General features: G+C 40.0%; 1 protein-coding gene across 1 annotated transcript; it reads left to right on the top strand.

The window, feature by feature from the left end:
- Positions 1–276: 276 nt before the first annotated feature.
- On the top strand, positions 277–13,962 carry timeless (timeless circadian clock). Its single transcript, XM_026168199.1, has 30 exons — positions 277–447; positions 1,504–1,645; positions 1,735–1,888; positions 2,219–2,333; positions 2,476–2,538; positions 2,653–2,754; positions 2,843–2,998; positions 3,105–3,238; positions 3,524–3,611; positions 3,710–3,886; positions 4,093–4,310; positions 4,391–4,494; positions 5,670–5,839; positions 6,093–6,218; positions 6,626–6,777; positions 7,064–7,161; positions 7,240–7,366; positions 7,490–7,691; positions 8,096–8,232; positions 8,519–8,598; positions 9,249–9,372; positions 9,460–9,542; positions 9,692–9,846; positions 10,019–10,247; positions 10,382–10,450; positions 10,621–10,739; positions 10,963–11,200; positions 13,014–13,065; positions 13,158–13,222; positions 13,330–13,962. The coding sequence occupies exons 2-30, from the start codon at positions 1,561–1,563 to the stop codon at positions 13,455–13,457; spliced, it is 3,750 nt and encodes a 1,249-aa protein (XP_026023984.1). The 5' UTR covers positions 277–447; positions 1,504–1,560; the 3' UTR covers positions 13,458–13,962.
- The last annotated feature ends 232 nt before the right edge of the window (positions 13,963–14,194 follow it).

Genomic DNA, 14,194 nt, shown 5'->3' with positions numbered 1-14,194 from the left:
TCACACAGGACCCTTTGTTATATTTCCTTTTCCCTGAGTGACACCTCCCAGGCGAACCTTCATCGCAGACTGCAGCTGTTTTCCACACATTTCGCGAACTTTGCTTCCGCCATACTTGACTCCTGCTGCCTCAAATCTCTGTATTAAGCTTCTTCACTTAAACTTAACACAGCCATGTCAGCGGTGTATATTATTTTTTCAGTCCCCAACTTAAAAAGGCGCTACCTGAAAGGCAAAAATCAGGGCATAGCTACTTTACGTCGTGACGACATTCTACATCCGCCTCCAGAGTTTTCGCTCGCGGTCTTGGCGCGAGACTTGTCCGGTTTGTCGCAGTTGTGTGACTGCAGGTGGAAAACAGCCGTATATTGTTAGAAAAGACAGCGCCAAATGCGCTGGTGGTTGTTTAAAAGGAGAGACTGAAACAACATTTGGACGACCTGGAAGGTAAGTACGTTGTTTCTACTTTCTTTATACTGTATGAAACGTAAAACCTAAGGTAGCTGCTCTGACACAAGGTTACCGATCTGAAGGAAGACCGCAGTCTTAGCAGAAATAGTAGCATAGTAGTATTATAAGTATATAGTATACAGCTCTAAATATGCCACCAATAACATAAGTCAGTTTTCTTCAGCAGGTCCTGTAAATAAGTAGTAGTAATTGTAGTAAAGCTAGATTGCACTCAGTTTGTACCGACACACACTTAACAAGGTTGGTCATCAAGTCAAACACAGCTGAGTAGGTATATGGAAAAATGTGTCGCTTTATTTATTAGGTACTCATTGCTGGTACCTGGTTGGAGTTTCGTTTGCCTTCAGAACAGCCTTAATTCATAGTATTCAACAAGCTGCTGGAAAAATTCCTATGAGATTTTGGTCTTTATTGACATGACAGCATCATATTTGCTGCAGATTTGGTGGCACTACATCCACGATGAGAATCTCCTGTTTCACCGCAACCTAAAGATGCTGTGTTAGATTCAGGAAAGTGAACTCAGTGTCATGTTTAAGAAACTAGTTAGAGATAATTGAGCTTTATGACATGATGTTATCCTGCTTGTAATCATCCATCAGAAGGTGGGTTCACTGTAGGTATGGTCAGTAGCAATAACTCCGTAGGATGTGTTGTTTAAACAATGCTCAGTTTGTACTAAAGGGTCCAAAGCATACCAAGGAAATATCCTCTACACTATTACACAAGCAGCAGCAGCCTGAACCACGTTTTCACCAAATTATGACTCTACTGTCTGAATGTCGCAGCAGAAATTGAGGCTCGTCAGACCAGGTACCATTTTCAGGTCTTCTTTTGCCCAATTTTGGTGAGCTTGTGGTAATTGTAGCTCCAGTTTCCTTTTCCTAGTTGACAGGAGTGGCACCCAGTGTGGTTCTCTGCTGCTGTAGGCCATCTACTTCAAGGACACGTTTGAGACGCTCTTTTGCTAACCTTGTTTGTAAGGAGTAATTATTTCAGCTTGAGTTTTTGTGATTATTCTGACAATTTTAGGTCACTTACGCTGATCCCCTGGACCTCAAGGCACCCTGATGGTGTGTGGACTTATTCATGATGAACTGTGAACTTTTGGCAACGTGCAGTGCTCTAGGTTATCTGGAGGGAGACACCTATCACAAGGAGGCTGATTGCTTAGGTGAGTCCTATTTGAAGTGTAAATATATATGTAGTTGTTGTTTTGATCCAGAACAGTCCTCTCACAGCTGCCGTGTCTCTATGTTACAGAGAGCGTGAAAGACTTGATTCGCTATTTACGCCATGAAGATGACGCCCGTGATGTCCGGCAGCAGTTGGGTGAAAGCCAGATTGTACAGAATGACCTTCTGCCTATTATCATTCAGCACAGACAGGACAAAGCCTTATTTGATGCCTGCATCAGGTACCAATCCTGAGAAGTCTCATCTATAAAATATATGTGTATATATATAAATATGCTCATCTGTATTTTAGCGAAGGTTGTTTGGGTATATTTTTTATCTTATTTTTGTGTTATGTGATATGTTTTGTGATTCTGGAGTAAAGATTGATTGATAGGTAAGTGACAGTGACAAATAAAAATAGTAATATTGTCCTTTAATACAATTCGTGTAACATGTGTTACTATGGTGACACATTATTGTTAGAAAATTAATAAATTTGATTCTCTGTCAATACCAGTTGGTTTAAAAAACAATCTGTTACTTAAAATCTCTCTTTCTTTTTTTTCTAGACTCATGGTCAACCTCACGCAGCCTGCCATGCTCTGTTTTGGTAAAGTCCCAGATGACCCGGTGTTCAGGCATCACTTTTTGCAAGTGACATCTCATTTGCAGGCTTATAAGGAGGTATTTGAAGAGCAATAAAGCAAGGATTTTATAAAAAGTGGTTTTTATGTAATTACAAACAAAATATTTGCAGACAATGTTTTTATAAAGCACACAATAAAAGTATCACTGTTGCCACTTTATCATTATCTTTAATTTTCAGGCATTTGCCAGTGAGAGTGTGTTTTGTATCTTGAGTGAGACATTGTACAACCTTCTACAACTTGTGAGTATTTCACTTGTTCAGATTTTTGTTTTCATTGAGCAGTTTCCACTCAGAGTAAAAATGCTTCTGATTCTTCATGCCTTTCTGTCTGCATCCTCACCTTTGGTCACTCAGGACTGGGAGCAGAGACAGGAAGAAGATAACCTGCTGATAGAGAGGATTTTGCTGCTGGTTAGAAATGTGCTTCATGTACCTGCAAACCCCAGTGAAGAGAAGGTTTGACTTAAAAAAGAGTTATGCTGATTCCATATAAGTGCAAGTTCTTCCCATCCCTAATCTCTCTCTTTTTATCCTTTATTTGCAGAAAGTGGATGATGATGCCAGTGTCCATGATCAAGTGCTGTGGGCCATTCACATGAGCGGCTTTGATGACCTGATCAAGTTCCTGGCCTCAGCACAGAGTGAGCAGCAGTGGAGTATGCATGTGTTGGAAATCATCTCCCTTATGTTCAGAGACCAGGTTAGACAGAAAGATCCATTTTGGGAGTGCACATCTAAATGTTCTAGCTGTTCTCTGTTTCAGTGGGTTTTGTTATTTTTGTTGTTGTTGTTTTCTTTCTTTACAGACTCCAGAAGCTTTGGTGAGTGCCGGCCATGCTCGTTCAGCAGAAGAGAAGAAGAAGGACTCTAATGAGCTGGAGGCACTGAGGCAGAAGGAGCATGCAGAGAAACATTCCCGCACTTTACAGAGAGGGACCAGGTGCAGACACACAGATGTTCTTTAGTGCCAAGTTTACCGTTGCCAATTACAGAAGAGTTTAAATGCACATAGATTTTCAAGTGGTGATGGGCCAGAGGTAAAAAAATAGTTTCATGGCAAAAGTCAGCATAGCATTAAGACACATGGTGGAGTTGCAACAAGTTGGTTTAGAATGAGCGCAGATGGATGGATAAATGTCATTATATGCTTGCAAAAATGTTCCCAAAAACACTATAGCATCCTGAGTACTGAGACACAATGTATATGCTGTTGTTTTCCTCTTAGACACTCTCGCTTCGGAGGGTCTTTTGTTGTTCAAGGACTGAAGGCAATAGGGGACAAAGATGTGATCTATCACAGGAACCTTCAGAATGTGAGCTGTTCAATTTCCGTTATGAAATCTTTCCAATAAGAGATCGTGTTAAGAGAAAATAATTTATTGTGTCTGTTTTATTTATTTATTTTTTTAAGTTCAAAAATTACACTCACGACATTGGCAAAGCAGTGAGACGTGTTCCCAAGAGGCATCGAAAGGCCCAAGAAAGTGGGGAGAAACGACGTTCGGCCTTAAATGTTCGACTTTTCCTGCGAGAGTTTTGTGTGGACTTCTTGGAGAACTGCTACAATCGACTCATGTACCTCGTTAAGGTCGGCCGCTGTTATGTGTCTTATTTTTTTGTATAGATGCACAGTGACATGCTGAACACAAGTTTTTCTCAGCTAAATTATTAAAATGGTTTTTTGTGAACAGGAAGATGCTTCTTACCTCGACATCTAAAACCATCGAAAACATCCAAAAAGGGCATCTAAGGTTTTTTGTTTTCACCAGATTTTTGTCTTTGTCTTCTCAACAGGAAAGCCTCATTCGTGAGCAGACTCAGCAACATGATGAGACCTATTACCTGTGGGCACTCAGCTTTTTCATGGCTTTCAACAGAGGCAGTTGTTTCCGTGCCGACCTAGTTTCTGAGACCATGTCAATCCGGGCGTTTCATTTTATTGAGCGCAACATTACCAACTACTATGAGATGCTGCTCACAGACCGGAAAGAGGCCACTTCTTGGTCCCGCAGGTAAGGCGATCGTTTAGAAGCTGGTTAATGGAATCGAATACTTGAGTCGGCCCAACACTGCTGCGATTTGTTCCTTTTAGGATGCACTTGGCACTAAAGGCATATCAAGAACTGCTGCTAACTGTGAATGAGATGGACAGATCGCAGGATGAAAGCATCCGGCAGAGTTCCAGCGTCATTAAAAGTAAGATTGTAGGTTTAAAAGTTTATATATAACTTTTGTTCAAGGTGAACAGTTTTTCACATGGTCTTCTAGCATATGTATAGTTATGATCAGACATTTGGGCATGAATGTCAAGGTAAATTTGGGCTTTTGTACAACATAAATCTTAAATGATTTTAAAAAAGAAGACTTTAGTTCACAAGTTTTAATTTATTTTGGATTTTCTCTGAACCACGCAGGGTCAAAGTATACAAACAGTCTCAAATATGTACCACTAATACACTCTTTTAACAAGTGGTGCTGAAGGTTTTACAGTGACTTTCAACTCGCCAAGGCCTATTAATTTCTCGCTCATGGTCATGATTGAGTACAACTGGCATGAAAAGGATTTGCTTGATAGCACTCATTGGATTGACAATTGTTAAGTACAATGGGGAAGCCCAAGAACTTCACAGACGTGCTAAGGAGAATTGTAGATTTGCACAAATTGGGAAGATTTCTTGGAGCCATTTCTAAACAACTGCAGATTCTAAGATCAGTAATTCAGACTTTGCCAAAGTCTGGAACAAGACCCAAACTGTCACCCTCAGATGAGAGGAAATTGGTCAGGAACAACCCAGGAACAACCCAGGAACCTCAAGGCTCAAGCCTGCCATAAACTGGAAACTGCTGAAAGACCAGCATCACTGTCCACAGTGAAGTGGATTTTACATCACCATCAATTGAGAGACAAGCCAAATGCCTTCTGGATAAAAGTTTTAGGGTCAGATGAGACAGAGATTGAGCTGTCAAGAGGTATGTATGGAGGAGGGAAGGTAAGGTCTTCAAACTTGACTTAATTTGCTGCCAGTGGTACTGGTACATTGCACAAAGTGGATGGAATAATTAACAAGGAGGACTACCTCCAAATTTTTCACCTTCCCCTCAAATCAGCAGCTAGAGGATCGTTACTAATATGAGCCAGATATTAGTGGTATATGTTTGAAATATAAATTCATACTTATTCACCCAAGACATACTGTAGAATTATTCCAACCTGGAACAAGAACAACTCACAGAAATTGTTAAAATCCAAAAATAACCACAACATTCATGCCCATCATGAGCCGATGTAAACTTCTGTCCACAACCGTGTATACCACTAAGACAATCCCCAGTGTTTGAGTTTGTCTCATCTGTTTACTTTTACTTTCTAGGTAACATATTCTACCTGATGGAGTACAGAGAGATTTTCCTGACCTTGCTGAGAAAGTATGATGAAACCAAGCAACCTCAATCCTACCTCAAAGACCTGGTAGAGTCAACTCACCTCTTCTTGCGAATGTTAGAGCGCTTCTGCAAAGGCCGCAGAAACTTGATGGTGCAGGTAAGTTCTTGTGCTTAATTTGCAATGTTTGTTTTTTTTCCGCCTGTCCCATTTGGTTCTTTTGCCATCAGAATTATTGTCTAAAGGCCAAGAAAGATGCACAACGGATTTACTTTACCAAATGAACCGTCCCGGCCTTGCCGTATTGGTCTATTTGATTCACCTTTGTTTTTATTGTTTATTTTATTTTATTTTCACTTGCTTTTGTTTTTTGTTTTTTTTAATGTTAACATTTGCTCTGTTAACTCTTCAGAGGAAGAGGGTGAAGCAGAGAAAGTCTCATGGTAAGAAAAAGGAGGCAGCTCCAGAAACTAGTCCAGAGGCCCTGGAGGAGACCTGGAAGATTGTAGAGGAAGAGCTGAAGGGTGCAGGGTTTAAGGTTGGTGTGAAGCTCAGCCTCGAGATGTTTGTTTGGTTATGTAGAAACATGAAGTTGGAAAGTTACAAAATAATTTACCATTATCTAGAAACTTATAGACCTGACTGGTAGTTAAAAAGCACCTTTCTACACCATGTGAGCATTCAGAGTCCTTTCTGCTCTCAGGCACCTGATCTCACTCACATCCATATAGCTGTTTTATCTATGTCTACGTGCTTTATATTCACACACACTCACACTCCAATATTGTTGCATTGTAAGTATATTATAATATTATTATCAGGAGTAGCAGAGAGAAAGCTTTGTTTCAGAGCTGATTTTAGACAAGAGGTCTTAAAAATGTCAAAAACATATCGATGTGACAAACTTGCTCACGCTCAGTGTCTCCTCTTGTCCTCTGTTTGCAGTTGTCTGAATCTTTAACTCAAAGCTTAGTGCCGTTTGATGCCACGTCTGAGACTCCCCTTGAGGATCAGCGTACTGAGGCTATGGTGAGAGTGCAGGATGCTCTGCTGGCTCGAATGGGCCCAGAAGCTCTGGGGCTGCTGCGTGCTGCCAGGTCAGTAAAACTCAGTATTATTTTTTTATTTTTTTATTTAAATCTTATAGTGGCCACTGCAAAATGTTTAAAATTTACAGTTTCTGAAGTTAACCACAATAGAGACTCAATTTGAAATCATGTGGATACGAAAAATGCCTTTTCTAGAAGAAGTTTTTAAAGGTTAAAAATTACTTTGTTTATTCAATTATTAAATTAGACTTTTCTTTCAGTTGTCCTAAGTTTCTAAGCAGGCATGTGTAGTTAGGAAAAAAACACAAACATTTTCCTTTCTTGTCATGCTCAGAGAGGTGTGGCCAGAGGGAGATGTGTTTGGTTCAGCTGATGTGGAACCTGAAGAGGAACTGGAACTCCTTAAGCAGATCCTCCATGCCAAACTGCCAAGTAAGTATTGAAATGTATATTTATCATTCTTGTGCAAAAGCCTCCATGCAGGATTCAAACCTTTGCTTTTGACTTCAGGGTCATCTCAGACTGCTGTGGTGGAGGAGGAGGAAGAGGAGGAGGATGGGCCAGAGATGGAAGAGGAAGAGCTGGAGTCTGTCCAGGTTTCTGAAACAGAGTTCAAATTTCTAGACTTCATCAAGAGGTGAGAAGTAACTTGTGGCAAATCTGTGCTGTAATCCATGCTAAATGTTGCCTTAGAGTCTGTTTGCATACAGTTCTGTGACTTTCCTAATGGGAAGTTTGCCCCTTCTCTTGGTCTTTACAGATTTGCCAACCCCGGTATTGTTCATCCGTACCTTCTCCTGCTGAAATCCTATTCAAAAAACACCCCACACACAAACCACTGCATTGCTCGAATGCTGCACCGCCTGGCTGTTGACCTTAAAATGGACGCCCTGCTCTTCCAGTTGTCAGTTTTCCACATTTTCAACAAAATCTTAAATGACCCTGCTGCAGCTGCTTACCAGGTAGGGTAACAACACTGGAGGAAGGCGTTTGGTAATCCTAGTTAAGTTTCTCTGACATCTGTGTGAGATAGCTCACTATGGGAGGTTCCTACCGATGCTAAATTCTGATACCAGAATATCCACATTCAGGGACTACCCTGACGGTGGATAATAAATCAGTTATGTCTGAAGCGCTCTTTGTAGAAGAAAATAAGGTTGCCTGGTGTGCAGCCAGAACATGCACTAAAGGGAGGGGACGCTGTTACATTCAGGTGAGGGAAGCTTCTGTGACTGATAACACCGGAGGGCACCTGGCATGTCAGATATCTAGCAATTAAAAAGAACACTTTCTTCTGCAAGCTGTTGATATAAAGCTTAGATATTACACAATCGCTTACATGTTTTTTTCCTCTTCTCCATCACAGGAACTAGTGACTCTTGGCAAATATTTAGTGAAGCGGTTCGTTTCACTGGCAGCACAGAACAATAAAGCGTATGTGGAGCTGCTGTTCTGGAAAAATGTGGGAGCTGTGCGTGAGATGACAGAAGGCTACACCAAAGAGTGGGTGCTTTTCTTTTTTCAGGTTCTGTTTACATAGACTTAATACATGTGTTCATGTAAAGTCATTTTCACATGTGCACTGCAGCCCTGAACTATTATAGACATTATAATACAGAGAATAATCTCATGTTTCTAGGCAGCGCCTCTTGTGTGCCCAATTACTTTCTCGTCGCTCATGTGTGAAAACGGTTCATGTGTCATATCATATGTGTAACAATGTAAAGCATGCATATGTATTTATGTCCATAATTTGAAGTATTGCATGTCATTGTTGTGAATCTGTTAGAGAGGAAAAGAGACCAGCATGGACTGAAGAGGAGGAAGAGGAATTGCGCAGACTCTACGAGGAGCACCGTGACTCTGACGGTTGGCTTTGTTTGCTGTTTGCACATCTTTTCTTGTCTCTTATAAGGAGTGTTGGGGTCATTACTCAAAAAAATGGAACATGTTAAATATTACTTATTCCTTTTGGGGCTTTTCTTTTGTTTTGTTTTAGGTAATGCATTGAGTTACTTAATGACTGTAGAAATTAAGTTGTTACAGTATTTGTTACATCCTTTTGTGTTACTCTATAACTTGGCCTGAAATACACAGTTAAATAATTGCCAGTTAAAATAAATCTTATTCTGTAGTCCCACACACATAAATCAACATCCTAATAATAACACGCATGAAACCTTTTATTGCTTGAAATCAAAGCAAATTTAGAAATCACCCAAAGTAACTTTAGAGCAGTTGTTACTGCAGTTCTACTGTAGAAATATGTACACATAGAAATAGCTTTTTAATTCATTTTTGACTGTCAAACCAGCTTATTAATAATTGAACCATTGGAGCACCATAACAACATAATTCTAACTGTGACATGATTACTGAGTTAAGTAAGTGATGTGTTACTGAAAAAGTAATGTGACCACATTAATGTGTTACTTCAGAGTATATTACACCCAAAACTTGTTATAAGTTACTAAATATACTTGTACATGAAGCTTCTGACTGCTGACTCTTGTGCATAGTGCCAGACATAGTGGAGACTCTCCTGCCATTACTAAGCAACAGCAACCGCACTCGGCGTCAGGTAGTGACGCAGCTGGTACATATGCGCCTGGTGGGCAATGCTAAAGAACTGAAGAAACCCAAGTATGTACTTGATTTATTTTCAATGAAGGATGTAATGCAAACTAATAATACAAGGCTGCCGTTAAAGAATTTTTGTCATATTCAAAGGAAAGGTACTGGAATTGTTCTGTGGACTGAAGAGCAAGAGCTGGAGTTGCAGATGCTGTTTGAGGAGTACAGAGACTCTGATGGTAACAGATATTCTCTTATTTTTAAACGCATGACAGAAAAATTAAATTTTACCTTTCATCTGTCCTCTGTTCCAATCTCAGTAAATTAAGCATGAATGCTTCACAGTATGTGTGTCCAGTTTTGACTGATAAAACCTCTGCTTTCACAGATGTGCTGGGTAGCATCATGAAGAAGCTCACTGCTAAGCGCTCCCGAGCACGTGTGGTGGACAAGCTGCTCAGCATGGGCCTGGTGTCTGAGAGGCGAGAACTGTATAAGAAGAGAAGTCGGAGTGCTCACGGGAAGAGCACTGGAAAAGGAATGGTAGCTACTTTAGTCTTTTATACTTAAAATATAAGAGATTAAAAACTTCAGAACAAATAAGATTTGTTTCGGGGTCAACCTTCAGGATCAATAAAGTTTTATTGAATTGAAGTGAATTATATTTGAAGAAATGTCAATTTCTTAATAAATTTAAACTCATTTTTTGATGCAGACTGAAGAAGAGTTCTTGGCTGAACTCACACAAGGCACCCAGGATGATCCTGTGGACAGAGATGATGAATATGAGCAAGAGGATGAGTCTGAGGAGAGTGAGGCAGAGGACCTTGAAGAGCAGGAAAGTGAAAGACCACTAAATGGTGGCAGGAGGAGCCAAGGCATGCACTCTACAGGAGGAAGGAGACCTGATGTAGAGAAAATGGTGTATGCTCTGAAACAGGAAGGTGAGACAAAGGCCAGATTGCCCCTGTGTTCTCACTGATCAGAGAGGATGAATGGATAACATGTAATGCGATGATGTGGATTTAATGTTTGTAGTAAGATATTAAAATCTGGATTTTTTTTTTTCCCCCCATAGGCATGTCTGGACCTTTGTTGTGGCTACAGAATTGTCTGAACAAAACTGCAGATGATCGTGAAAATGACGGTGAGTGCATCTGTCAACAAAAAAAAAACAAACATTTTCCAGACATTGTTTTTTTTTCTGCTGTTGGTGATTTTAGGAAGATATGGATGCATGCTGCACAGTGCGTTTAAAGCATGTTGTAATTACTTTTATTTGGCGCGATATTGAAATGATTGTGGTCCGTTTCCCAGGTTTGTCTCAGCCTGTTCCACTGGCCCCGTTCACAGAGTCAAATGAAGAAGCCATGGAAAACAAGAGCTTCCAACGACTGTTGCGCAAATTGGGAATGCGAGCACCTGCAAATGAACAGGTGTGTGCTTGTATGCGAGTGATATTTCACTGTCAAATGAGTCATGTGACATTATTCTGTGCTGTAGTCCTACTCCTAATCTGTTTTGTGCGACTGTAGTTTGGGCTGAATTAGAGAAATCTATATTTAGAAATGACACAGAACTACATTAAATACAAAAGAAAAAACTTGAGGTGAGTGTTGTTGAAAAGGGTTTTTGTTGTTGTTGTTTTTTGGTAACTAGGAGTCCTTCTGGAGAATCCCTGCAAAGATCAGTGTATCTCAGCTCCGGAGTGCGGCTGCAGCTCTCAGCCCTGAGGAGGACAAACCTAAAAATGATGATGAGCAAGATGGGACCAGGAGCCCAGCAGAGGAACCCCGTGGGGAGGAAGAGGAGGACGCGTCTCATGAACAGAGAGCTCAGGCCCTGAGAGCTCTGTTGCTTGCACGCAAGAGGAAACGATACACCGCTGAGGATGCAGGTATATATGGCAGATTTATTTTCTGTCTAGGATGAAACCATTTAATTACAGCTTACAGCACTTTGGCTTGTCACATAGCCAACAATGTAGCAGTAACCTTGAGTAATAATTAATGTAGTAGTTTAATCTGTTACAATAGCATTGTTCTCATAGGTTGTGAAGAACTGACCACTGTTTGTTTGCATCTGTAGTTTAGGAAAAAAGTAACAAAGCTTTAAGTTTGAAAAAAAGAATTCAGCTGCCTAATGCAGATGTTGTAGATTAAATCGAGGGTCATTTTGCTCCTGTGAAGCAAAGACAGAAGATGGTTTGAGGATTAGGATTAGCTGCCATCTTTAGTATACTGTAAAAGCTATAGACAGGAGCTGAGAAAAACAAAAGCTCCCTAAAGTGGTTTGGGGGGTGAATTCAGCCCTCTGGAGGTCTGCAGTCTAGACAGTGGAAACTTAACTGAATATAAAACAAACCAAAGAAGTGGAAGCTGGGCCTTATGCCAGGAAGCAGGTTTGGCCAACGACTCTGAGTTTATTAACCGTGAGATGAGGGAAATTTTGGCTTTTATGTTCATCCCTGAGTCACTTAGCAGACTCTGAACTAAACCTGGTTGTTGGCAGGTTTATTTCAACAAACGGAGTTTCCCTGACTCCCTCACATGAGCGCTTTTTAATCGTTTAGTTGTTAGAATACCTAAAAAGAAGGAGACAGTGATTTATTATCAGCTCAGAATAAAATAGTCTCCATCTTTGTGACTGTGGACATTAATGCAGCTGTCAGACTGTCAGCCAGTTTCCCTGCACTGGACACTTTTACTGTACCATAAGTTTATAACCGATCAATCGTCGGTTATAATGTGTCGTACTATAATCGGTCAAAGAGCTGCATCTCAGACTTAATGTGAATACTTGAGTGAAGATGAGGCTGAAAAGATTTTGATCCTGTATCTGCTAAAAATCTCAGACAAGTTTGCATTTCAGTGACCCCCGAATCTCAAGGTCAAGGGACTTGAGGGCGGATCTATCTGTTGCTCTCTTGGTAACTAATGTCAAAGATCAAACGGTAAACGTTGTCTTAGCTGTTTCTCCAGATTTGTATCCTCAGTTTGAGTCGCCTACACTTTGTCCCTGTCAAGTTATGTTTGAATAATTTGATTTACAAAAACAAAATAAATGTAAAATTAGGATTCCAGCTTCATCTAGTACAAATTCAACTTAACAGGTATTACTGACTAAAATTACACTTTTCTTTCCTCGTTTTTCTTTTGGTTTTTTTGTTGTTGTTTTTTTTTTTAAGATAAATCCACCAGATTTTAAATGGAGGCTTTGCTCTTTATTTACCTGTTGCCATGGTGAATCCTGGTCTCAGAGCTTCACTGATGAGGACTTCTTTTCTACTCTCTATATAAAACTCAGTTTAATTTTTAATGTTGAATGTGCTTCCTATACTATTTAGCAGTTTTATCATCTGTCTGTGAAGCACTGCTATGTTGTATTGGGTATATTTTGTCTATGCCTTGTATTTTATTTATGCAAGTTATGCCAAACATGTTTTTGTTGTAGTTGCATCTGAAATTGCTAGAAAAAAGCAGGGTGCACATAATATAAAGTCAGAAAGCACATGTTATGATGAGAGTCCTCTGCTGTGCCAGTTTGGGCAAAGCAGTACAGCTGCGTTAGAATCAGGATGGGAAATGGCTGCAATGCTGGTAAAATTAAGAAGTTGCATGTGTACCGTTAATCGGGGATGGAGCAGTAATTACACTGATGTGACTTGTGTTCATACTGGGCTTTTTGTTGTTGTGGGGGGGTTTTTTAAGCTCCTGAGTCAGATGCCGCTCCTGTCGATGACACACATGATGTAAATGAAAGGTGAGGTCTCATCCTATGATTTTTATTAACTAGTAAACATAAGGCGAAAATCCTCAGAGGATTAACTCTTTAAATATCCATGTTTACATCAGTTCCCAGGACAGCACCTCAACTAAAAGAAACAGAAGCAGAGTTTTGGACGATGACGAGGAGAACGGTATTGTGCTCCTGCTTGTTTGAAGGGTTCACTGGTGTTTGATTATGACAGAGCTTGATTCATTCATTTCATTTCATCATTTTGCTCACACGTTGCTGTCTTTGCAGACAAAGACTCCGCTACTGCAGCGGCTATGGATACAAATGGCGATGAAGATTCAGACAAGGAGGACATCTCTGCTCCTGTGAAGAGAAGACGCGTGGTCTTAATTGAAGAAGAGGAAGAGGAGGATTAGAGACGGCCTTTAATGGGCTGTAAAACTTCAGATGGGAGATGCATTAAAAGTCCCGCATGTTGCACGCAGCCCGCTGGAGACCTGAAGTCCAGACAGGATAAACTATTAATGGATTACTAAAAAAAAGTAACCCAAAAGAACATATGGAAAATTAGCCTGTGTGTGTAAAAAAAAAAAAAAAAAAAAAAAAAAGAGAAGAAACAAATCTTCTTCTTTTTGTTCTCCAAGTGGACAATTTATTGGCATTTCCTGCTAAAGAAGTTCTGCTGGTCTTTAATTTTGTTAGTCTACATATGTTCTTAAAAGGTTCCCAAATAGATATCCATCAATGCTGGGAAGGTTGTGCATCATGTTTACTCTAAGATTAAACTTTTTATCTGAATGCTGTTCCATGCATACAAGTCTTATGTATATTTTCAAGTTCTTGTCAGTGTTGACTTGGGACTTGATAATTCTATTCAAGTGTACTGATTAATAAAACCACACTGTTGACAGAATACAAAAATGGCTTCCTGGCAGGATTTTTTTGTTGTTGTTGTACGTTGGCCTGTGTTGCACCACTAGGGGGCGTATACATGTTATTAACTAAGAATTAAGTATAGAATTAGTAACACAGACTCATTTTTTTTTTTCTCTTTATTGCTTTCAAATGTGGCTTTCAGTTTTTGAAAAAAATGGCTTTACAGTTACAGAGATGTACAAGACAGCCGGAACAAATAAAAATTCTTCTTTGGTTC

The sequence above is a fragment of the Astatotilapia calliptera genome, chromosome 5, assembly GCF_900246225.1.
Source record: "Astatotilapia calliptera chromosome 5, fAstCal1.2, whole genome shotgun sequence".
In the NCBI taxonomy this organism is placed as follows: Eukaryota; Metazoa; Chordata; class Actinopteri; order Cichliformes; family Cichlidae; genus Astatotilapia; species Astatotilapia calliptera.
The sequence above is the reverse complement of the archived record's forward strand: the minus strand, read 5'-3'. Positions and strand labels throughout refer to the sequence as shown.

Coding starts and splice junctions, on each gene's coding strand:
- timeless (XM_026168199.1), top strand. CDS start 1,561: ATGATGAACTGTGAACTTTTGGCAACGTGCAGTGCTCTAGGTTATCTG. Junction 2,999..3,104: donor CCCTTATGTTCAGAGACCAG/GTTAGACAGAAA, acceptor CTTTCTTTACAG/ACTCCAGAAGCTTTGGTGAG. Junction 4,495..5,669: donor GAGTTCCAGCGTCATTAAAA/GTAAGATTGTAG, acceptor TTTACTTTCTAG/GTAACATATTCTACCTGATG.